A 26186-nucleotide genomic window follows, 5' to 3' on the forward strand; every position below is an offset into this window, starting at 1 on the left:
CACCGTTGTTCTCGTTTAATATCTGCATTTGAGAGCAGCTAGTATTTCTCTCAACACAAGTGGGAGAAGGGCCGAGGCTAGCTTCCCCCCAGGCACGTGAAACAGTTCTATGCAGTGGACCGCACATCCTCTCGTTCTTACTAAATCGAGTTCTATTTGGTGTCAGAGGACAGAAGCGCCCACCATTTTCCTGTCGTGCTACAAAGAGATCTCAAATACTAGTCCTGTCCGGTCCCTTCCATAGTGCACCTTAGTGCTGAGACTGAGCCAGCCTGTGGGTCGGGCGGGGAGAACCTATTAGGAGCAGAACCTAATGGTAAATCCAAGAGAAATGACCACATCCAAAGCTGATTCACAAACCCAAGCGCACCTGACAGCCGAGCGATGAGAGCATCGTTCCGCTGGCCGACCATTAGGGGCCTTGCCAAGATCTACTACAGAGCAACCCCAGTACCTCAGACGGAAAGTCGGGGCTTTCACCACTACCAGGTTTGGTGGCCCATTTTCTAGGCATTGTGAACAGGCAGGTAGCTAGTCACCCCTTTCAGACCAGTTCAAACGGTCTCTGCACACATTTCCAGTTGCGCCTGGATGGAGGGCGTTCTTTCTTCTTCTCAGCTTTGTGAAGAAAGAAAGGAAGGAAGCGATCTAGGATCTACTTAACAGCCAGGAATCTGGCAGCATCATGATTTAAGCTAAGGCTGGGAGGCTAAACAAGTCTACCTCCCTCTTTATAAATCAAAGAGTTGTTCGAGATGGCTGTCAACCCTTTCAATGAAGGTTAATTTCACGCCAGACGTGAATTGATTCGGTAGCAGAGCAACAGCACCGTCACGTCCTCAGCCGCGGCGCTAGACAGCTTCCATTTTGGGTTCATCGCGCAGATGCATCTTGTGAAAATGGAACGGTAAGATAGAATTTTATAGGAAACTACTAAGAGGCAGAAAACCGCGGAAGGATTAGAGAAGGTAGAATTGCTGAGGAGAAGCAGGAAACTGTTACTTTCTCAGTGTTTTTTTTCCCCTTAGCATGCGACCAAGGTGGTATTTCTATAATTAGACTTTCATACTGATTGATAGGGCTGAGAGAGGCTTTGGTAAGCAACGAATGTTCAGAGATAAACAGCGTAGGAAGGTGAGGAGAAGGCGGTTGAATTTTGTTTCGTTGCGAGCAGAGCGGAAAGACACAGCCAAGCTGTTCTCAGAAACTAACCCCAGCATTTTTTAGTAGAACGGACATATCAAAGTGGAGTGGGACCAAGTGGTCTCCGTCTGTGACCTACAATCACTCTATGGAATCAATCCTGGCAGCTGAAAATAGGAGGTGATTAGAACGAGTCCACAAGTGACAGTACTTACCTGCTTTTAAACTTCCTGGCTTGAGTTTTGTCAGCTACAGTCTGGTCCTGTTTTGAAGCCTTAATTCACGTCAGCAGCTTTTCTTTAGGGTGGCGGGCGGGTGTTAGCATTGTTCTTTACTGTAAGTGTAGCTAGTTGCTGACTCATATCTCAGGTTTTTCTACGTGTGAGAAATGGACAGTCCTTTGATTTGGATGTGACTTCATGTTTCCCATGGTGACTGCTAAAACCAGCATAGAATGACATGATCCAAAACTGACTTGATTGTGATGATTATGAGCTTCATAGAACATAACTGGTTATGCACAAATAACGGGCTATGATATGGGTATAAAATGGAGAGTAAACTGCGTAGGGAGTGCGTTGTTACCATACTGGAAAAGTTCTGTTAAGAGTGATTTAGCTTTTCTATATACATGTAAATTTTGGATGTAATCAGATATTATCAAGGTTTCACACAGTAATTTTTGATGTGTTATGTACACACGCACCAAACGTGTAACAGCTCCCTGCTTCCAGAGTCTGGTCACAACTGTGGAACATAATGGCTCCAATGCTGTGTGTTTCAGGAGGGTTGTGGGACTTGGTTTTAACGCGATCTTTGGGCAGAACTGGCCTTCCATCATTTGGGATTCCTCTCGGCCATGGTCCCCTTCCTGTGACCAATGTGGTCCTGTGCTACACCCTTTGGTCCTTGATCACTAACGTCGAGTCATCAGCCCTTGGAATGGAGACTGCCCTGCCGAAGGGGCAGCCTCTCGGGCCAGCCCCAGAGCCACGTGGGTGGCCGAGGGCCGGGCAGGGCGGTGGCTGACTCTTGGCAGCGTGGAATCCGAGGGCGAGCCCTGGAGCCTACCAGATGATACAGGATGGTGATTTTATACGGCAGAACTAGACCTCTACGTGAGAAATGCTGGAAAAGGGTTTAGGACGTTTGTAAAGTTAGGTGGGAAGACTGTATAAATGTTTAATATGAATATAGTGTTCTTTTGTAGTAAGGCAAGCTGTTGAATGGTTGAATTGTGCATTTCTCATTCTGATGTGTCATGAATGTTAATATGATGAAATAAAATCAAAACTGGTACCTGTTTATACATAAATATGAGAAAGGACCTCTTTCTACAGCATGTCCGAGTGGTGAAGGAGGCCTTGGTGGGACCTGACCTGCTGTCCTCCCGCCGGAGGCATCAGCTGTGTCACGGGATCCAACGTTCTCCGGGAACATGCTCAGGCGCTAACAGTCTGCGGCCATCGCCTTCATTCTTCAGTGTGTACGCCAGACGCACACTGTGGTGTAGAAACCTCCGAGGACCTCAGGTTTGGTGACTGACTGAAACCAGAATAGGTACAAGGTAGGAAGAAAAAAGACCCGGTAAACATTTGTGGTGCATTTTAATTAATATGTGGACGGTTTTATAATCCTTATAGGAAAAACTGAGGGAGAGCAGTTATTTAATGATCTGTTCCCCATCCTTGCCATGTACATCATGCCCAGTGTCACATAATGCTTATAAGTGACACTGGGCATGATGACTTATGAGACTAGAAGCTCAGCCTCATCAGGTTGTTAGTAAAGAATTAGGCATTAAAGGAATAAAGCATTTACCTTCAGTGCAAGCAGATGGGATAGTGGCGATGAGAAGAATCACAGGTGACAACATCATTTAAGTTGGTTGTGAAAGGCTTCTGAGTTGAAGTCAGACGTAAGAAAATTTAAAAACAAGAAGGATTGGACTAGGTGAATGAAGACCAGAAGAGCTGTCTTGACTAGGACCTTACCAAAAATGGAGGTGGGCGTGGGACAGAGGAAGAGAGGGCAGGTGGCATAAATCTGCCTCGAGATGGGAGGTGGCAGGAGGGAGCAGGTGTCTCAGTGAGAGGCTTTGGATGGGAAGCTGTCGATGTTGGAAGGCCCAAAAGTCAATCCGGTTACTACTTAAATGCAGACAGATCTGAGGGCCTCTTGGGGACCACCAGCCGCAGCAGGCTGGTGTCAAAGGACTAGTTTGGGTCTGACATCATCAGACCAGGGCTCAGGCTAAGGGGAAACGGGGACGGTATAGCTACTGGGACAAGTGAACAAGACCTTGTTATCCTCAGAAGCCACCATCATTCTGTCTTACATACTCCTGTCTGGTGGTTTTTGCTTTCTGACACTAAGCAGATATGTTTTAGGCCTAGTAAACAAAATTTAGGTCTAGGTGCTTTTCTCTGAATACAACTCTTCTGCCTCTATCAATGAAAGAGGGAAGCAAGGTATTTCTTGCATTCTGTGGGGCCCATTCATCCTTGTACAGCAAAATTATACTTGGTTATATCTTTACAATGTTACAAAATCAACTGGAGAATTACACGACCATCTTGGAAGATGTTTACAAGTCAATCATATTGTTGCAGTTTATGTACATATAGATATCAAACTGGGTTTATGTAAAAACAAATTTCATTCCTTTGGTTCTGGCTAACACACCAGAGTCAGTTGGAAATGCTTTCCCATAGAACATGCAGAATGTTACCCCATAGGAGGGTGTCGTAGGCAAACAGGATAACTGGGAGAGGGTGAGCTCAGCTGTGGCCTGGCTTCTCTGGTCAGGGGAAGTATGACAGTTTCAAAGACTGAATTAAAAATACTTGGTTCACAGAAGCTTTTAGCATAAATCATGCTTCACTATATAGAAAAGGTAGCAGTAGGAATATGCCTTGATTGGTGAAGAAAATTAATCGTCAGTAAATTCTATCATGTCCTATGTTGACAAGGATGACCCTGAGCAAATTCCTAAGAGCAATGGACACACACATACACGCAGCTCACCACATGAGATACTGCTCATACTAATAAGCAACTAGATTTAGTTGCCAAAAAAGTTTTAATGTTGTGGTTTGAAGCACGTGAATAATTAAGTTATCTGGTTACCCTTTCCCTCTGTAGTCACAATATTTGAATGGAAGGTACATGCCTTGTGTGTGTGCAAGAAATTCAGTGTTACTTATTATAAACCAATAAACAACAATGACATCTCTGAGGCACTATGTAGCTCTTAACAAAGGAATGAAAGTCAGGGTAGGGGAAAGAAAAGCAAAATTACTTCTCTCACAGTTAAGGAAAAACACACACCTACAAATTCCACAAGAAGAAATCACAGGTGATTTCCACAAGAAGAAATCACAGGTGATTTCTCTTCTCTCCAGGCTGACCTTCAATCTTTAGTATCAACGTGTTAAGTAATTTCCGACTGAATACTACCTACCTGGGTTTAGCTGAGGTGTAAACAAAACAGGAAGACAAAATCTTCAATTACTCTAGGATTTTAACACGTGTGTGTTCACAGCTCTCATTACTGAAGATTCCTTGTTTTCCTTGGGATTTGCTAGGGGAAATGCCAAAGCTAAATAAGTTCTACAGATCAACCCGAAAGAGTAAATGGCACATGTAGTTCCCCAGGGCCATTAGTTTACATAGCCTTGGAAACAGCATGTTTATAATACCTATAATGTACCTTTTTCACACATCAGAGGAGAAAGCAAAGAAATAAGCTAGAGAATACTTTACCAAAGACAAACAAACCAAACCAATTTCTTGAGTGCACTTAGAATATGGAGTCCTTAAAAACTCATTTCATCGAATATTCACTCTGGCAGAGAACATAAGTTACTAAGAATGATAAAACTTTGAGGGAAAGAAAGATGTGAAATCTATAAAATCATTATAAAGCTGCCCATGAAATCTATCACTTGCTCTTAACCCCACAATTCATTTATTGTAAACTTATATGCACATAATACAAGGGGTGAAGGCCTTTCTACTGATCTTCCACTTCAACTAGTGAAACAAGGAGGCTGCAGTATAGCAGCCTGTTGGATGGGGTTCATAACTAGAGGTGAATAGACTGACAAGCAAAACAGGTCCTTAAAGGAAGTGAGCCACTTGACACCTAACTCATAGTTAAGAAAAAGAAGGAAAGAAGCTCTCCCTTGGCAACTCAGAAATTAAAGTCACTACAAGACCCAGGGCCACTGCTCAGACACAACAGGCAAAGACGCTCCTCACTGCTTCTCGAGGGTGATGTATCAGAACCGCAGACGTGGGATCTAAGAGCTGGAAGGGGCGTGAGACCCTACCCAGACCACCTCGTGCTCTAGCGGGCGTGGAAACTTCCAGCCAGGGCTCTCTGACAACCCCAGGCAGCATCCCCATCCCTGAAACATCCGAGAGCATCCAGCTAGGCCACTGGTCATTAACCAACAGAGATCCAGCATTACTGTCTCTTGAAACAGTAAACCCCTCAGATTCCCAGAATCCATTGGAAAAAGTAAAATACTGAGGAGGAAAAAGTAAAATACTGAGGAGGGAAAAGTAAAATGTTACCAGTCAGGGTTCAATCAGAGAAGAACCACCAGGAATGATGTAGAATAAGGAGGTTGTTCAAGAGACTCACCTTAAGCAATTAATTAAAGGAGCTGATAAGAGTCCCAGTTGTGCTGTATCTTCTTCACCAGGAGTTGCTGGGCAGGCGGTCCAGGAAACAGCTGGATGTGTAGTGGGGGATGGATGGGCAGTGGGGGGATGGATGGGCAGTGGGGGATGGATGGGCAGTGGGGGATGGATGGGCAGTGGCGGAGAGCCAAGACACCTGAAGCCTGCAAGCAACAAGCTGGAACCACATCTGTCTCCCACCAGAACCCACGTTGGCTCTTCCCTTCTCTAAGCCCTCATCCTCCCTGCTGCAGAAGACCTAAGGCGAAGTTAGTACTCATACCTGGCCCAGGATTTGGAAAAGCTGAAGCTGGAGCGGGACGGAGGAGCTGCTGCCCGCACCAAGAGTGCAACAGGGCCTGACTGACAGCGACTTCATCAAATACACATGGACGTTGCTTCACTTCCACTGACAAATCTCATGCAAAGTTCTCTTGTGGCCAACCCTAACCAAGAAGGAACAGGGAAGGGAATTCCAGGAAACATAACTCGACTTAGCCAAAGTTGATAACGTTGCAAAACCACCACATACCATAAATATTAAGTTAACTAGAATTATTTCAAAACACATCAGATTTGCCTATTGTTCTTCTCTGATTCTCCCCAGGAATAATCCATCTACTTTGGACCCAAATCTAAGTTAATATACCATGTTTTGTCTAGTGTCTTTATAAGAAGGAAAAGAACTGGATGGAGCGCTGGCTGGCAGAGAAGTTCTGCACGCTGTGCAAGGTCACCTTTCTGCCACGTCCAGACCATCAGCTGCTGCAACACAGTTGAGAAAGCTGTCCTCGCAGGCTCAGTCTGCACGTCACTTTGTTATGTGCTTTTATTTGTAAATTGTATTAAGTGCAGTGAGGGTAATGCAACGTGATCCCTGAGCTATTCTGACAGCTCTGTAGACAACCAGCTTTTCCTTCTTTGAAAGCTACAAGCATGTCTCTGTGTTCAGAGCCAGGTTCTGTATACTCCAGGAACTCAAAAAAACGACAGTGATGGTTGAGGGCTGAAAAATGCCACTTTCTGTCAGTCTAGGGGAAGGGACTATGAGAATGCCTTTTATTAGTTTTTCAACTTTTCTGCCAGTTTGAAGTTAAAAAAAAAAAAAGTGAAGTTAGGAAAAAATAGTAATTAGAGTAGGTGGGTACCTAGTCTAGCCACATCAGGTATTAAAATGTGCTGTGAAATTATAATATTAAAACTGTGAAAAAACGAACAAAACCCAGCATGAAACAGTATGGAGAGAAAGATCAACGGATCTGAATACAGTCCAGAACCAGATCCTCAATTACATGGAAATTTAATACATGAAAGGAGCACTGAACACAGGGGGGTGGGTGGGGAGGAATGCATTATTCAATAAATCTGGCTGCCTTCCTCTCCGTGACATTTCCTAGAATAACCTTAGCTATTTAACAGGTTTCTAAAATTACAGAACATCTTTCTTGATTGTACTCTAATGAATTGCTCTAGGAATGGTTTAAAGCCCCACTAAAATCCTGACCACCGAAGGCATTACAAAGACGAGCTTCCTTCACCAGAGTGGCCCAACAAACTCTAAAGGTCTAGCTCCCCACTCCCAGCTCAGGGCTTCCAATCCCTCCCTGGCTCCCTCAGACCCCTTGATCTCCTCTGGCTGGATGTCTCTACCCGCCTTCCTTCCTGATGGGTAAAGCAGCAGTTCCCAGAAGGTTGCCCTCTGAAGAAGGCAGATGTTGCCTTGGCCTCTCCCCTTGGTTCTGGTTTCCAAGTTGTCTTTCCAGTTCAGAGGGAATGAGCAATCTTGATATTTTTTTGGTCCTTAGAAAATGCTAGAAGCTATTGATTTTTTTCCTGTGTCTAAATTTTTTAAAATTATTTTTTCCATTTAGCTTGGAATGTTCATATTTCTGCTGTCATCCAGTTGTTTTATGCCCTACATTTTATCCCGGGTTCTAAGAACCTTACAAGATAGTGTTCAATCAAAATTCGAGGTTAGAATCAGATAAAGTTTAACTGAGAGATGCTAAACTAAGTGGGATCAATTTTAACCTTACAAATATACCTAAGGCTGTTTGGACACAAAAAACACCCTCTGAGGTCTGGAGGAATCTAGGGAGCCCCGTGGGCCCCCGTGACCTCCCTATATCCCCGGCTCCTGGTCTCCGTTTGCCTGCCTGGATCTGTTCGTACGTTCCACTTCTTTGCTTCTGCAATCTTTTCTTCCATTAGAACGTTTATGATGTGCAAAGTACTGCACTGAGTACTTTTGTGGTTACTCAAATTGCTTCATTTCCTAATCTCCCATAGCAATTCAGCAGCACTTGGCGTTTTTCCTCTTCAGCCTTTTTTGTATCCCCGGCACAGTGCCTGGCCCGCCCAGCGGGCTCCGTGGACGCCTGCTGGGTGAGCGCTCTCCACTCTGCTCCACGAGTCTGCAAAGCTAGTAAAGCAAACGCGGGCTAAAACCTGCCCCCAAAATTGGAGTCCTGCCAGCGCTGATGTCGTAAGAGGAAACCTAAACTGTATCTGCATCAAGGAAACCAGTTATCAGTGGGAGATGAACCCGACCAGGCTGTGGAAAGGGAGTCTTCAGTTTCCGATGACGACACAGGAGGGGCACCCTAAGCTGACACAGGAGCAATGCTAGGCCAGATAAAGACGTGCTACGATGGAAACACAACACACACACCTGGATTAAATTAGTTCTTTATGTTTACAACCCACAAGACAGCCTACTGAGAAAAATTTCACAAAGGCGTCAAGGACACAGAGCTTCTTAAAATATTTCTCCCCTTGTCTTCGTATTTTCAGTCTGCAAGCTAGACTAGATAATATACACTGTCAATTAAAAAAAAAAACGACGCAAAATAAAAATAAGTCCCAAGGCAGAGTTCTGTAAAGAGTCCTTAACAGTTCAAACATTCCAACTTCGGTGACCACTGAGAGTAGGTTTGCTGGCTTTGCAGAGGGAGAGCGCGTCAAGGGAACAGCTGGGGCATCGCAGTCTCCAGGGCGGCTGGACTGCTTCCCGTGCCCTCAGGGAGGCCTTCGGTCACCTCCGACGCCTTTGGTTCCAAGCGTCCTGGGGCCCTGGCGGTCCCCCGACCACAGCCGGTGGGGGGAGGCGGCTACAGCCTGAGCTCGCTGTCGGGCTTCATGCTGAAGGGCTCCAGGCGCTCGGCCTCGGGCAGCAGGCTGTTGAGCCGCTCCAGCAGCGGCACTGTCTGGTCGATGCCCATCTGGATACGGCGCAGGATGGCCGACATCTCGTTCACCTTCTGGATCTGCTCGGCGTACTTGGCGTATCTTTTCTGGCGCTCCTGCATGAAGCTAAAGAGGGTTTCTACAGACAGATCCATCTGCAGGAGGGAGAGAAGTGAGACACATTCAATCCAGAGGCAACAAGTCCCGTCACGAGGCTGGGGGATGAGCACGAGGTGCGGAGCCCACAGGCCATGTGGGGGGCGACCAGCTTTGCAGGAAGTGGAATCGCTGGGCATAAAAACCTTCCAGGACACGGCCTGACTGGCTGCTGCCCCAGAACCTTCTGCAGAGGGAGACTGGGCTGACGGCCTCCAGCTCTGCCTTCTGGGAGCGTGAGCCATCTAGTCCTTGTTGAGACCCTGGGATTTCTAGCTCTTTCTCTCTACAGGGAAGAATCCTGGGCTCAGAAATCAGGCAGACCAAGGTCTGACTCCGGCTCTGCCCCGTGGGTTGCTAGTATGTATGCTTTCTGTCTCAGGTCTTTCATCTGCAAAAATCTGGGGACTGACGGCAGACTTGCAGGGTTGCTGTGAGGACGAAATGAGACGACGACGTGCTCAGGACTCGGCTTTGTCCTCCCTCCTCCCTGGAAGCTGCAGACCGCAGTCACTCCGGGAGAGCTGCCTGGAGGGGGGGGCACTCCCCGCCAGGACCACAGATGCCAACCAAGTCAAGTCTATATACCATGCGGGGCAAACGGAGGCCTGCTTCGGGCACCCTCCCCCCCGTCAAGCAAACTTGAGGCTCTGGGCTCCCCTTTTGTGACCTCTTTTCCTCCCCTGGCAAGGTTCTTTGGTACCTATCATCTGGATAGAAACAGGAGGAGGAGGGAACCGCCAGCGAGTCGGATGCCCGCACCCCTCCTCTGCATGGACCCGCATCCACTCCCTCCCCACTTGTTTCCTTCCCCAACCAGGGAGGAAACAGTCACACCCCCGAGACTCATGCTCCTGTCCCAAAGTGCAAACGGCACCTCAACCCTTCCTTCTTGTCCTCCCAGGAGCACGGCCCCTCCCAACCCCCGCACCCAGCCAAGCGCTGGCCCGCAACGCGAGTTACCGCAGAGCCTCCGAACACGGTGTGATAAAGACAAAAACAAAACAAACACTCTAACTTATAAGAGACCCACGCCAGGGCAGCCCCCGAAAACAAAATAACCAATTCTATTTTGACGTTGTGCGTGTGCGGAGAGAGGGACGGTGCTGAGGAGCAGGGGGTTTGTTACAAGGACTCAGGGCTTATTGTATCGTTGGTTCTCCCGTCACTTGTTTGGAAATGCCGAGGGGACAACGAAAGGCAGCTGGTGAAGGGCTGGGGTGCGCAGGGAGGAAAATAATCCATCTGAACGGGAAACGCCAGACAAGGCGGAAGCGGTTTCCACCTCCAGAGGGGCTCTCTGCAAGCCTGTTCAGGCACTCAGCACTTCGGAGGTGGTGAGGCAGGAAACGATCGTCTTCCTCACAGTCGGCGCCAGCCTTCTCAGGATGGCAATTCAGTCCGGCACCTAGGAACACTCCGCCTTCTGCGAGACTGTGGGAGCCAGCTGGGACCCACTCGTGGGCCAGCACAGCCCATGGAACAGCCTGCACCAGAATTCAGAACCTTCTCGGGTCATCACGTTTCGCTTGGCGGGGGCATTCCTGGCCCCCAGCCCCCGACTCTACCAGACTAGACAGACTCCTGAGTCAGAGTTGATCTGCAATGGCCTCCAAGGCTCTACCTGATCGTGCCTAAGGCCCTTGGCAATCAACCCATCCCCTCCCCTACGGCCTGACTGACACCTGATCAGACAGCTTTTACAACCATCTTAGCAAAGTTCTTGTTCAATGGCATACACTTCCTTACACACTTCCACATCCAGCTGAGGCCACGTTTAATGTGTCCAGAGCTTCTGTCCAAAGCCATGTCATGCTGAAGGCTTAGGTGAGCACACTGAATTCAAGCACGCTGCTCAAACATGCTTAGAGTATGTCTTCCAAGAGGCAATTCCATGACGGCCCCAGAGGGAAAGAACCACAGAAGAGGAAACTTAGGGCTGAGCGACCTCCAAGGTCTTACAGTGACAGAACCAAGACTAAATCCCAGATTTCCTCAGTCCAGCATCTTCCTTTTACTGTATTTAATTGAGAGAGTGTACCATTAGGGGCACACGAGATTTTAGCTGGTACACGGCATGGCGTTAAGGAACATCAAATCACGTGATGGAAAAGTTATTGCCTTTTAGATCTTTTCGCATTCTTTCTGATTGCTGCAAGTCAAGTCTCAGTTTGGTGCAGCTAAGACTTGAATACCTGGAAGAGTGTAATAAAATGGGCAATGCCTGCTTCTCATGCCCCACCCTTTGCTCAGACGATACTGCTCCTGACCCCTACCCCTACCTAAGGATGTGCCCATGAACCCCAGGTACACACACTTACTCCAGCATTTCTGACATGGCTTTAGGCAATGTCAGCATCTAATGCAATGCTGAATCTTACCATTTGGACAATCGGGAACATATTCACCTTTCCTGTTTCTATTTTGGCATGTAGTCTCTAACAAGGAAGCATAAATACAACATACAGAGTCAACAGACATTTATCGAGTACTACTGTGTGCCATGCACCATGCAGAGTCCTAGCGATACAGGTATTAAGAACCAAAACTATTTACACCCACACGGCTTACTGTGTACATTAACATGACTTTTCTTTTCCACTCTCTTTGTTAACATGACTTTACTATTCCAGGAAACTCAGGCCCAGAAGGGGGAATGTTGCAAATAACTTTGTTTCAGGAACTTCCAGAGGAGCCATTTAAATGAAAAAACTATTAGATTTTCCAATAGACAGCGAATGACTATTTATTCCCCATGACTCCTGCCTCAAAACCCTGGCCTTGCTGTGACCACACGACTAAGTGCCAGTCAGCAACATGTATATGAGGAAGTCTCTCCTGGAGCTTCCGGGCGCCTTCCTAAGAGTTAGCTGGCATGCTCCTCTCCTTCCTTGTCCCCTCCCTCCCTCTGCTGCTGCTGAAATGCAGATGCAGCCCCCATGGACCACGAGAATAACTAAGCTCATAATCTGTGGGTCGGCAGAGCAGTGAACTAGAAGAAGTCTGGGTCCATGAGGATTTTTCCCCATGAGAGTCGAACCAGGTGTGGGAGAGAACAACAAATTTCCATTTTGACTGTATAGCCCAGGAAACTCTGTTCAATAGTCTGTAATGACCTATATGGAAAAAGTATCTAAAAAAGAGTGAATATATGTATAACTGATTCACTTTGCTGTACAGCAGAAACACAACACTGTAAATCAACCAGACTCCGATAAAAATTAATTTAAAAGAAACAAACAAGGTCGGGACTTCCCCTGGTGGTGCAGTGGTTAAGACTCCGCACTCCCAATGCAGGGGGCCTGGGTTCAACGCCTGGTCAGGGAACTAGTTCCCACATTCATACTGCAACTAAGAGTTCTCATGCCTCAACTAAGGAGCCCATGAGCCGCAATTAAGAAGCCCGCCTGCCACAACTAAGACCCGGTGCAACCAACTAAATAAATAAATAAATATTTAAAAAAAAAAAAAAAAAAACAAGGTAAAAAAAAAATTTCCATTCTGTATAAGCCACCATAATTCTGGGTCTCTGTAACACCAGTTCGATTTAATCTTACACTGATAGAATGAATGTGATAAAGTCCCTGCCCTAAGGAACTCACTGTTTACTCTTAAACTCATACTTCAAACCTTGCCCCACATACTCATATACTGTCTCTGATGGCAGTACCTCTCAAAGGGCAGGTGAAAAAGGAGGTGAGATTATTTGTGGGTGTAAGTGCAGGCTTTACTATGACATTAGACATCTATAGAAGGGGCTCAAAGTCACTGCAAATACCTTATGTGGATGGGGCATCCTATTTGCCCACCTGGTCAGTCCACTGCCAGCAATGGATCCAAAATATTGGATCCAGCAAGTCAAATCCAGAAACATACAAAAAAGATAGTATATCATTACCAAGTGGGGTTTATCTCAAGGATGTAAGCTTTTTCAGCATCTGAAGATCAAAGTAATTTGCAATTTCAATATAATAAAGGTTAAAAATCATATAATCATTTCAACAGACACAGAAAAATCATTCAACAAATTATGAAAAATTTCAGCAAATTAGGAACAGAAGGAAACTTCTTCAGTCTGATAAAGGCCATCTGTGAAAACCCAACGGCTAACATCACAGTTAAGTGGTGAAAGACACTTTTCTCCCTAAGATCAGGAATAAGGCAAGGATGCCCATTCTCACCACTTCTATTCAAAGTTGTACTAGAGGTCCTAGCCACTGCAATAAGTCAACCAAAGGAAATAAAAGGCACAGGAACTGGAGAGGAATAAATAAAAGGGTCTTAATCTGCAGATGACATGGTGTACCTAGAAAATCTTAAGGAAGCTTAGAACCAAAAACTAATAAAACCACGAAGTGAATTTAGCAGGGTTTCAAGATACACGGTCAACATACAAAAATCAATTGTATTTCTATATATTTGCAATGAACAACTGGACAATGGAATAAAAAATACAAAATTTACAATTGCATCAACATAAAAAGCTTAGAGAAAATGTCACAAAATATATATAAGACCTACACACTGATATTACAAAACCCTGCAATGAAAAATTAAAGGCGGTCTCGAAAATGGAGAGGTATACCATGTTCATGGATTGGAAGATTCAACATCATTAAGATGTCAGTTCTTGCCAAATCAATTTATAGATTCATTTGAAATCTGAATCAAAATTCTAGATGGCTTTTTTTGGTAGGGATTTGATAAGCTGATTCTAAGTAAACAGAATGGTCAAAAGAATTCTGAAAAAAAACAAAGTCTGAAGACTTATAGTAATTCTTTCAAAACTTAATTTAAAGCTACAGGGCGGAGTCAAGATGGTGGTGTGGGAAGATGTGGAGTTAGCGTCTCCCCACAACTAGGGCACCTGTCCACTGCTGGTGAGGCACTCTGTGGCCCAGGGGATGTGAGGAACCCCAAAGTGAACTGGTAGGACATAGAGGGACTGAGGAGGGAGGAGAAGTGGAGGCCAGACAGGATCAGTGCCCCTGAGGCCAGGGAGATCAGGAGAGGCAGGTGGGAGGGACTCTCCAGGAAGAGCGGGAGAGGAGCGGAGGGCGATTGCCTGGCCCACTCAGGCCGGGGAGCCTGCTGAGCTCCCAAGGCGGTACCCCTGCCACAAAGCCCCATCCAGGCCACATGGGTCCTCGGGGCATAGGAAGGAGGCCGGGGAGATCGGGAGAGGCAGGCAGGAGAGGCCCTCCTAGACTGGAGGAGCAGGAGAAGAGAGGAGGGCATCTGCCCCACTCACTCAAGCCCAGAAAGCCTGCTAGGCTCCCAGGTGAGGTGTCCTGCCCTCTGAGACCAGGGGTGGGGGGCATGCCAGGGCCCCTTCTGTTCCTTGAGCCTAAGCCCCACCCCCCACAGCCCCCAGGGCCTTTTCCAGCCCTGTGGGTCCTGAGCACTGGCCCCACCCACCACCCAAACCTCACCCTTGCTTAGGCCCCACCCTCCAGAGCCAAGTTCTTCCCCCCTCCCTTTTTTATTCCCCTCCTCCTCTTTTTTACTATTGTGGTACTGATGTACCTTCTGGTTGTTGTTTCCTCTATATTTTTGTTTTTATATTCTTCCTAATATATCTGTTAGTTTCCTAGTCTAATTTTATTTTTCACTTTTTTTTTTTTTTTTTTTTGCCACCCCAGGCACCTTGCAGGATCTTGGTTCATGAGCCCGGGGTCAAGCTGAAGCTCCTGCAGTGGGAGCTCCGAATCCAAACCACTGGACTAACAGAGAACCTCAGACCCCAGGGAATATTCATCAGAGTGAGGTCACACGGAGTTCCTCATCTCAGCACCAAGACCCAGCTCTACCCAATAGCCTACAAACTCCAGTGTTGGAAGCCTCAGGCCAAACAACCAATAAAACAGGAACACAATCCCACTCATTAAAAAAAAAAAAAAAAAACACAGATGGCAAAAAAATGTTTCACAGATGAAGGAGCAAGGTAAAAAACCTATAAGACCAAATAAATGAAGAGGAAATAGGCAGTCTACCTGAAAAAGAATTCAGAGTAATGATAGTAAAGGTGATCCAGAATCTTGGAAAAAGAACAAACAAACAGAGATGAACAACAAGATAGTTGAAATGAAAAATAACTAGAAGGAATCAATAACAGAATAACTGAGGCAGAAGAATGAATAAGTGAGCTGGAAGACAAAATGGTGGAAATAACTGCCAAGGAGCAGAATAAAGAAAAAAGAATGAAAAGAATTGATGACAATCTCAGAGACCTCTGGGACAACACTAAATGCACCAACATTCGAATTATACGGGTCCCAGAAGAAGAAGAGAAAAAGAAAGGGTCTGAGAAAATATTTGCAGAGATTATAGTTGAAAACTCCCCTAACATGGGAAAGGAAATAGTCACCCAAGTCCAGGAAGCACAGAGAGTCCCATATAGGATAAACCCTAGGAAAAACACACGAAGACACATATTAATCCAACAAAAAAAATTAAATTCAAAGAAAAAATATTAAAAGCAGCAGGAGAAAAACAAAAAATAACATACAAAGGAATCCCCATAAGGTTATCAGCTGATTTTTCAGTGGAAACTCTGCAGGCCAGAAGGGAGTGGCAGGATATACTTAAAGTGATGAAAGAGAAAAACCTATAACGAAGATTACTCTACCCAGCAAGGATCTCATTCAGATTCGGTGGAGAAGTCAAAAGCTTTTCAGACAAGCAAAAGCTAAGAGAATTCAGCACCACCAAACCTGCTTTACAACAAATGCTAAAGAAACTTCTCTAAGCAGGAAACACAAGAGAAGAAGACCCACAAAAACAAACCCCAAACAATTAAGTAAATGGTAATAGGAACATACATATCAATAATAACCTTGAATGTAAATGGATTAAATACCCCAACCAAAAGACACAGACTGGCTGAATGGATACAAAAACAAGACCCATATATATGCTGTCTACAAGAGACTCACTTCAGACGTAGGGACACACACAGACTGAAAGTGAAGGAATGGAAAAAGATACTCCATGCAAATGGAAATCAAAAGAAAGCTGAAGTAGCAATACTCATATCAGATAAAATAGACTTTAAAATAAAGACTGTTACAAGAGATAAGGAGGGACACTACATAATGATCAAAGGATCAATCCAAGAAGAAAATATAACAATTATAAATGTTTATGCACCCAACATGGGAGCACCTCAATACATAAGGCAAATGCTAACAACCATGAAAGGAGAAATCAACAGTAACACAATAACAGTACGGGACTTTAACACCCCACTTACACCAATGGACAGATCATCCAAACAGAAAATAATAAGGAAACACAAGCTTTAAATGACACAATAGACCAGATAGATCTAAGTGATATTTACAGAACATTCCACCCAAAAGTGGCAGAATACATTCTTCTCAAGTGCACATGGAACATTCTCCAGGACAGATCACATCTTGGGTCAAAAATCAAGCCTCGGAAAATTTAAGAAAATTGAAATCATATCAAGCATCTTTTCTGACCACAACATTATGAGGCTGGAAATCAATTACAGGAAAAAAAACTAAACAACACAAATACATGGAGGCTAAACAGTGTGCTACTAAATAACCAAGAGATCACTGAAGAAATCAAAGAAGAAATTTAAAAATACAGAGAAACAAATGACAATGAAAACACAATGACCCAAAACCTATGGGATGCAGCAAAAGCAGTTCTAAGAGGGAAGTTTAGAGCAATACAATTTCACCTCAAGAAACAAGAAAAATCTCAAATAAACAATCTAACCCTACACTTAAAACAACTAGAGAAAGAAGAACAAAGAAAGCCCAAAGTCAGTAGAAGGAAAGAAATAATAAATATCAAAGCAGAAATAAATGAAACAGAAATGAAAGCAATAGCAAAGATCAATGAAACTAAAACCTGGTTCTTTGAGAAAATAAACAAAATTGATAAACCCTTAGCCAGACTCAACAAGAAAAAAACGGGAGAAGACGCAAATCAATAAATTTAGAAATGAAAAAGGAGAAATCACAACTGACACGCAGAAATACAAAGGATTATAAGAGACTACTACAAACAACTATATGCCAATAAAATGGACAACCATGAAGAAATGGCCAAATTCTTGGAAAGGTACAATTTTCCAAGAGTGAACCAGGAAGAATTAGAAAACATAAACAGACCTATCACAAGTAATGAAATTGAAACCATAATTTAAAATCTTCCAACAAACAAAAGCCCAGGACCAGATGGCTTCACAGGCGAATTCTATCCAACATTTACAGAAGAGCTAACACCAATTCTTCTCTAACACTTCCAAATAATTGCAGGAGAAACATTCCCAAATTCATTCTATGAAGCCAGCATCACCCTGATACCAAAACCAGAAAAAGATATCACAAAAAAAGAAAATTATAGACCAATATCACTGATGAACATAGATGCAAAAATCCTGAACCAAATACTAGCAAACAGAATCCAACAACACATTAAAAGGATCATACACCATGATCAAGGGGGATTTATTCCAGGGATGCAAGGATTCTTCAATATATGCAAATCAATCAATGTGATACACCACATGAACAAATTAAGGAATAAAAACCATATGATCATCTCAATAGATGCAGAAAAAGCTTTTGACAAAATTCAACACCCATTTATGATAAAACTCTCCAGAAAGTGGGCATAGAGGGAACCTACCTCAACATAATAAAGGCCATATATGACAAACCCACAGCAAGCATCATACTCAATGGTGAAAAACTGAAAGCATTTCCACTAAGATCGGGAACAAGACAAGGATGTCCACACTCACCGCTCTTATTCAACATAGTTTTGGAAGTCCTAGCCACAGCAGTCAGAGAAGAAAAAGGAATACAAATTGGAAAAGAAGACGTAAAACTGTCACTGTTTGCTGATGACATGATTCTATATATAGAAAATCCTAAAGATGCCACCAGAAAACTACTAGAACTAATCAATGAATTTGGTAAGTTTGCAGGATACAAAATTAATGCACAGAAATCTCTGGCATTCCTATACACCAACAACGAAAAATCAGAAAGAGAAATTAAGGAAACACTCCCATTTACCATTGCAACAAAAAGAATAAAATACCTAGGAATAAACCTGCCTAAAAAGATGAAAGACTTGAACTCAGAAAACTATAAAACACTGATGAAAGAAATCAAAGATGACATAAACAGATGGAGAAATATACCATGTTCTTGGATTGGGAGAATCAGTATCGTGAAAATGAGTATACTACCCAAAGCAATCTACAGATTCAATGCAATCCCTAATAAACTACCAATGGCATTCTTCACAGAATTAGAACAATAAATTTGACAATTCGTATGGAAACACAAAAGACCCCAAATAGCCAAAGCAATCTTGAGAAAGAAAAGTGGAGTTGGAGGAATCAGGCTCCCCGACTTCAAACTATACCACAAAGCTACAGTAATCAAGAACAGTATGGTACTGGCACAAAAACAGGAATATAGATCAATGGTACAGGATAGAAAGCCCAGAGATAAACCCACACACATATGGGCACCTAATTTACGACAAAGGAGGCAAGAACATATATAATGGAGAAAAGACAGCCTCTTCAATAAGTAGTGCTGGGAAACTGGACAGCTACATGTAAAAGAATGAAATTAGAACACTCCCTAACACCATACACAAAAATGAACTCCAAATGGATTAAAGACTTAAATGTAAGACCAGACACTATAAAAATCTTAGAGGAAAACATAGGAAAAATGTTCTTTGACATAAACCACAGCAAGATCTTTTTTGGCCCACCTCCTAGAGTAACGGAAATAAAAACAAAAATAAACAAATGGGACTTAATTAATCTTAAAATCTTTTGCATAGCAAAGGAAACCATAAACAAGACAGAAAGACAACCCTCAGAATGGGAGAAAATATTTGCAAATGAAACAACAGACAAAGGATTAATCTCCAAAATATACAAAGAGCTCATGGAGCTCAATATCAAAAAAACAAACAATCCAGGTAAAAAATGGGCGGAAGACCTAAACAGACATTTCACCAAGGAAGACATACAGGTGGCCAAGAGGCACATGGAAAGATGCTTAACATCACTAATTATTAGAGAAATGCAAATCAAAACTACAATGAGGTATCACCTCACGCTGGTCAGAATGGCCATTATCAAAAAAGCTAGAAACAATAAATGTTGGAAAGGGTGTGGTGAAAGGGAACCCTCCTGCACTGTTGGTGGGGATGTAAATTGGTACAACCACTATGGAAAACAGTATGGAGGTTCCTTAAAAAACTAAAAATAGAACTACCATATGACCCAGCAATCCCACCACTGGGCATATACCCTAAGAAAACCATAATTCAAAAAAAGGCATGTACCACAATGTTCACTGCAGTGCTCTTTACAATAGCCAAGATGTGGAACCAACCTAAACGTCCATCGACAGATGAATGGATAAAGAAGATGTGACACATATATACAATGTAATATTACTCAGCCATAAAAAGAAACGAAATTGAGTTATTTGTAGTGAGGTGGATGGACCTAGAGTCTGTCATACAGAGTGAAGTAAGTCAAAAAAACAAATACCATATGCTAACGCATATATATGGAATCTAAAAAAAAAAAATGGTACTGATGAACCTAGTTGCAGGGCAGGAATAAAGAGGTAGACATAGAGAATGGACTTGATGACATGGGGTGGGAGGGCGAAGTGAGAGCAGCATCGACATATACACTACCGAATGTAAAATAGTTGGCTGGTGGGAAGCAGCAGCATAGCACAGGGAGATTGGCTTGGTCCTTTGCGCTGACCTACTAGGGTGGGATAGAGAAGATGGGAGGGAGGCTCAAGAGGGAGGGGATATGGAGACATGTGTATGCATATGGCTGATTCGCTTTGTTGTGCAACAGAAACTAACACAGTATTGTGAAGCAATTATACTCCAATAAAGATTAAAAAAAAAAAGCTATAGTAATCAGGATTGGCATGGAGACATATATAGATCAATGAAACTGAAGAGAGTGTAGAAATAGATCTAAACATACTTGGGTCAATTGATTTTTTTTTACAAAGTTTTTAAGGTAATTTAATGGGGAAAAGAAATTTTTTCAACAATTTTTGGAAGAACACAATAAAACCTGAACCCCTACACCTCACCCCATACACAAAAATTAGCATGAAATGGATCACAGACCTAAGCATAGAAGCTAAAACTATACAACTTTTAGAAGAAAAACCTTTGCTACCTTGCGGTAGGCAAAGATTTCTTAAACAGGTCCAAAAAACATTAACCATAAAACAAAAAATGGTTAAATTGATCTTCATCAAAATGTAAAACTTCTCCTTGAAAGATACCATTAAGAAAACAATAAGGCAAGCCACAGACTAAGAGAAGAAATATTATCTATTGATCAACATCTGATAATAGACATATCCAGAATATATAAAGACCTCTTACAACTCAATATTAAGAAAAAAAATCCAAATTTGGGATCTTTTCAGGAGAACTGACCTGGGCCTCTGTCTCAAAACATTCATTGAATTTCTTTTAAAAATCTGCTTTTGAGATCCTTAAAAGGAGAATTTAGATCCCTTCCAGGAAAGTGAGCCTCCAGCTGATGAGCTGAATATCAAATAAATTTATTAAAAAGAAAAAAGGAGGGGAGAGGAGGCCAGTGAAGAGCCACTGCAAACGGGCTGGGAGCCTCCAGAGAAGTCCTGCCAGAGATGAGCTTGAAGTGGGATCTGGTCCTCTTGGGACAAAAGGTCCAAGGAAGTAAAAGAGTAAAACTTGCTTGAAGATTGAACCCACGGGCACTGTTAAGTTGGACTACAGACCAGGAAAAAAGGGAGTAGCTAGATGTTAACCAGACAATAGTCTCCCCAGAACTCATATGGGGAAGGCCCGATGCGGTGTGGAAGGGAAAACATTCTGGTCAATTTTCACATCACTTTGAGGACTCTGGAGGCTTCAGGTCCATGACCAAGATTATCCTGGATGCCATCCCTGTCTCTGGATAGTTACTGCTACCAGACGAGAAGTGGCTATTCATGACACCAACGTCCATGAGGGTGCGCGCTTCACCTCGGGAGGGACCTGTTTCGCGGACGCTCCCGTCCTGGCTGAGCTGCGGTGGCAGAAAAGGACTCAGTGGTTTTCAGACCCACTGGCTTAAATTCTCAATAGTTCACCTCCCAAGGTTTCACCAGAGCTTTCACCTCAGGTGTGAAATGACCATCCAGAGCCTGGGAATAATCTGTTTACACATCGGAGGCATCTTGAGCTGGAGGTGAGTGACTCAGAATCGCTCTGAGAGGGGTGCGCTTCTCTCAGAAGGGGAGGGGGCTTCGACAGAAACAATGAAATAAACAAAGAATTACTGTGAGGCTTGAGTCACCAAGCTTTACGGACAACTATATGTAGCTTGCAGGTGCAGACAATAGTGTCAGACAGAACTGGGTCAAAGTCTTGGTTGTGCATATGATTATCTTTGTAACTTTGAACCAATTACTTAACCACATTGAGCTCCAGTTTCTTCACCCTTAAACTGGGGATAATGATCGGACTTATCTCACGGGATTAAATGTGAGGAATAAATGAGATAAAGAACAGCCCCAGATAAACAAAGCTCCAGGGAAGTCCAGTGGTTAGGACTCCGCCCTTCCATTGCAGGAGACACAGGTTCCATCCCTGGTTGAGGAACTAAGATCCTGCAAGCCGCGCAGCATGGCCAAAAAATAAAACCACCAAAAAACAAAACCAAAAAAAACCCCAGAGCTCCATAAATTATAAAATATATGTGAACTGAAAGAGAAACTATGTCTAGAAACGTCTTTTACGTGAAAAATGGAAAAGCAAGATTAAGTAAATAAGGGCAGAAAAAATGACATTTGAAGATATCCAAACAGGCACAGGTATCTCTGTTGTAAAGGCAGGGAGCTATTGTTATGCCTCATCCCTGTTACACTATCTTCAAGGCTTATGCAATCACTCAGAGGACAATCTACCACTGTGTTTTTTGCTGACATGTTTTATTTTTATTCTGAACTTGTGCTACTGAAAATCTTACAAAAGAGTCACATTACTCACCCCAAAGTTCCCTTACAGAAACATTTCACACTACTTAATAACTGAAATCATTATTCACCTACAAGTCCTTCCATGTGTTTTTGATTTATATGTTCAGCCATGAGAATGAGTTACTATTACCACTGTTCGCTGCTACCCAACATAGTAAAATTTTAAAATACCCATGTACTTGCAGATATATATATTTTTTTCAAAAATACTTTGAAAACAAGCAGAAGAGCTTTAATAATGATATCTTCTCCAACAAGAGTACCCTGCTTCAAAAATTATTTTTAAAAATTTCCTGGGGACGTTCCTGGTGGCGCAGTGGATAAGACTCCACGCTCCCAATGCAGGGGGCCCGGGTTCTATCCGTGGGCAGGGAACTAGATCCCACATGCATGCTGCAACTAAGAGTTCGCATGCCACAACTAAGGAGCCCGCCTGCCGCAACTAAGACCCAGTACAACCAAATAAATAAATATTAAAAGTACAAAATTCCTGATAGAATAAGCTTTGATGCTGGTTTGGGACAGGTGGGTCGTGCTATGGAAGATGTCTAAATGCTTGATGTAACTTCCTTTTCAAAGTAAAGGTAACCTTGTCAAAGTAGGGATACATACTACAAGGGCCTATAGTTCTAAGTTAGAAAAAAGATGTGTGAATAACAGTAAGAGCTTCAGAAAGAAGACTGTACATCTTCTAAATTCTAAAACCTTAAGTTGTAGATAGGTTCAAGGTGGAAAAAGAAAATTTAACTTTTTCATAGATCAAAAGAAAATGAATAGGTAAATTGTGTTTCACAGTTAACAAAATTCAAGTCTATACAATCAACAGACTATTGCTTTTCCTCTCCCTCAGTAACTTAAGGTTTTTAAAAATGTTAAAAACAAAAAAAAAAATTGCTTAAGGACTTAATTGAGACTACATTTTAAAAAGTCACTCATCTTTCCCACCCTTTAAATGTTCAGCTCTTAATGTTAACTTAAGGCTCAAGGTCAATTTTTATTTGGTCTCAAATAGTTCACTTTCTCTGCACTCATTCTACATTTAAATGACAGTTTCCCAAGGAGGTCAATTTAGGAACATGGGGGTTGGGAGGTGGAGGCCACGATGGGCTGAGGCCAGCAAACCAAGGGCTGCTATCTTCTCAAACTCCAAACCCAGGGCTTCCCTGGTGGCGCAGTGGTTAAGAATCCACCTGCCAATGCAGGGGACACGGGTTCAAGCCCTGGTCCGGGAAGATCCCACATGCCACGGAGCAACTAAGCCCGTGTGCCACAACTACTGAGCCTGCGCTCTAGAGTCCGTGAGCCCCAACTATTGAAGCCTGCACACCTAGAGCCCGTGCTCCGCAACAACAGAAGCCACCACAATAAGAAGCCCGCACATCACAACAAAGAGTAGCCCCCGCTCGCCACAACTAGAGAAAGACCGAACGCAGCAACGAAGACCCAAGGCAGCCAAAACAAAACAAAACAAACAAACAAAAAAACCCTCCAAACCCAGCCCCAGCTTTGTACTTTCGATGGATATCCTTCTGTGCCCCCAATTGTAATGAATACACAGTGATGCACAATTCTGCTTTTATTGTAATTTTTTTCTAGCTAGAGGGGCTAAATGGAAAATTGAGAATTCACTGTTTTACAGCTATCCAAAAAATGAATTTTCAGGTCAATAACAATCTATGGGGATGTGGCCATGCCTCTAATGTCTTTTTGGAGATGGGTATATCACTGATTTTTAGCAATGTAGGCTCACCCCCCGACCCTTGACATGGCTAATAATTCACTAACATAAAAAGATAGAAGTCAGAAGGCTTGAATTTAAATCCTACTAGTTATGTGACCTTGGACACATCACAAACTGAGTCTGAGCTTCTACTTTTTAAAAATGGGAATAATAATTCCCGTCCGTCTGTCCATCCATCCAATTTTACAGTAATGTTATAAAGATTACAAATGAGATGATATATATAAGAGTGATCTAAAACCAGATCAGAGGTATAAAAATGTAATGTTATGTGATTATAAAAAATTCCACTGATGGCCAAATATGCTTGGAGATTTGTTTTTCATAGTACTGAAATAAAACTAAGAAATTCTCCAATTATATGATCACATTCAAAAGAAGCTGCTTCAATGTTTTATAAAAAGCTTCACCCTTTCATGTGTTCTGAATCTCAGAACTACCAATTCTCCTGATTACAGAGCCGTTAGCAGTTAGTACTCTATAAATTAGTACTGTCCCAAGGGCAAAATCTGGTGTTGCAAATACAGCTTGAAATTCTCCAAAGAAGATGTAAAAATGGCCACTGGACACATGAAAAGGGATTCAACGTCTTTAGTCATTAGGAAAATGAAAACCTAAACCACAAAGAGGTACTACTTTACACTCACTAGTATGGCTGAAATAAAAAGCCAGGCAATAACAAGTGTTGCTGAAGATGTGGAGAAACTGGAAGCCTTGTGCACTGCTATTGGGAACATAAATGGTGCAGCACTTGGGAAAAGAGTTTAGTTTTGCCAAAAATTAAACACAGAGTTACCATATGACCCAGCAATTTCACTCTTAGATATATACTCAAGAGAACTGAAATATATGTTCACACAAAAACTTGTAAGCAGAGACTTCCCTGGTGGTCCAGTGGGTGGGACTCCACGCTCCCAATGCAGGCGGCCCGGGTTCGATCCCTGGTCAGGGGACTAGATCCTGCATGCCGCAAGGAAAATCTGTGTTTTCTGGCTTTCTGACCTCCCTCCAGATGACCATCCCCGCAGAGGACTAGGAGCTCTCTGTGGGAACCTTCTCCGGGGTGCCTCTCTCTTGCACAATGGACAAACAATAGGCAGACGTTTTCAAAAATTATGCCATAGGCTAAATGACACCAACTACCACATACTGGACATTTTGAAGTGACTCTGTTTCTGAAGGTAACAGTTTACAATGACAGCTTATAAGAGTAAACTCGTGCCATTTATTCTCATATCACACCCTTGATCTGTAAGTCAGACAAGAAGAGAAATCCTTCTCTGGCAAACCTCAGTCTACACGGTCTACCAAAAACAAAAACTGAAATCCATACTAGTGGGACTGTTTCTTTTAGCAATCTATGTATATCATACTAGGAGAACCAGGAAGATGGAACACAGTATATAATATTTACTAATTCCCTAGATACTTTAATTAATATAATAAAATAATGTATAACAGTTACAACTACTATTCATTGAGTATCAATTAAATGTCAGGCATTGTACTATGTACTACACATACATTATCTTTATTCCTCGCAATAGGCCTACAGGGAAAATTCCCTTCTCCTACTAGAGCCGCAGAATCAGGGAGTCAGAGATCATAGAAATGTGTCCAGGGTAACACAGCTTGTACTAGCAGTGAAGCCAGAATTCAAACCCATGCTTTCTAGCCTAATATTCGCCTATCTTTTCTACAGAGCTCATTAACTCAAATATCAATTCATTTCAATTAAATATACACCATGTTGGGCAATGTGTTCAGGACCTTTTTGAAATTCTTGACAGATGAATTTAAATGGCAAGTTTTACAGTTTTCCAGCAGAATGAAAGAACACTTTTGTTTCTAATTTAACCACCATTTCTTTTTTTAATAACAAAAAGAACAAGTTTCCAGACAAAATATGAACATTCACAAAACAAAAACTAAGAGGAAACCAAAGGGAATAAACTATTTGTTAGCAGATAAACCTGAATGACCATTTGCCATTTTCACTGGCAAAGTCTGTTTGTACACTTTGTACTCTGATTTTTCACTTGTATAAGCATTTCACAATCCTTGACTTCACAGAGGGGGCTCAGAACATGGAATTTTAGCGCTGCAGGGGTCCTTAGAGATTATTCAATCCCACCCCCCTCACTTTACAGAGGGAGGCCACCCCAGAGTGGGTCAGTCCACACAGCAGGTACTGCCAGAGCCAGAGCTGG

The 26186-nt window shown here is 43.0% G+C and overlaps 1 protein-coding gene across 2 annotated transcripts in view; it reads right to left on the reverse strand.

Annotated features, from left to right (window-relative positions):
- Positions 1 to 8514: 8514 nt before the first annotated feature.
- Positions 8515 to 26186, reverse strand: part of BORCS5 (BLOC-1 related complex subunit 5) — a 98165-nt gene continuing 80493 nt past the window's right edge. For both annotated transcript variants that reach the window (XM_079715560.1, XM_079715559.1), the window contains one exon: positions 8515 to 9173. In XM_079715560.1, coding sequence (XP_079571686.1) covers positions 8943 to 9173 — 231 coding nt within the window. In that variant the 3' untranslated portion in view covers positions 8515 to 8942. The remainder of the gene's footprint in view (positions 9174 to 26186) is intronic.

The sequence above is a fragment of the Hyperoodon ampullatus genome (assembly GCF_949752795.1).
Source record: "Hyperoodon ampullatus genome assembly, chromosome: 11".
Taxonomy (NCBI): domain Eukaryota; kingdom Metazoa; phylum Chordata; class Mammalia; order Artiodactyla; family Ziphiidae; genus Hyperoodon; species Hyperoodon ampullatus.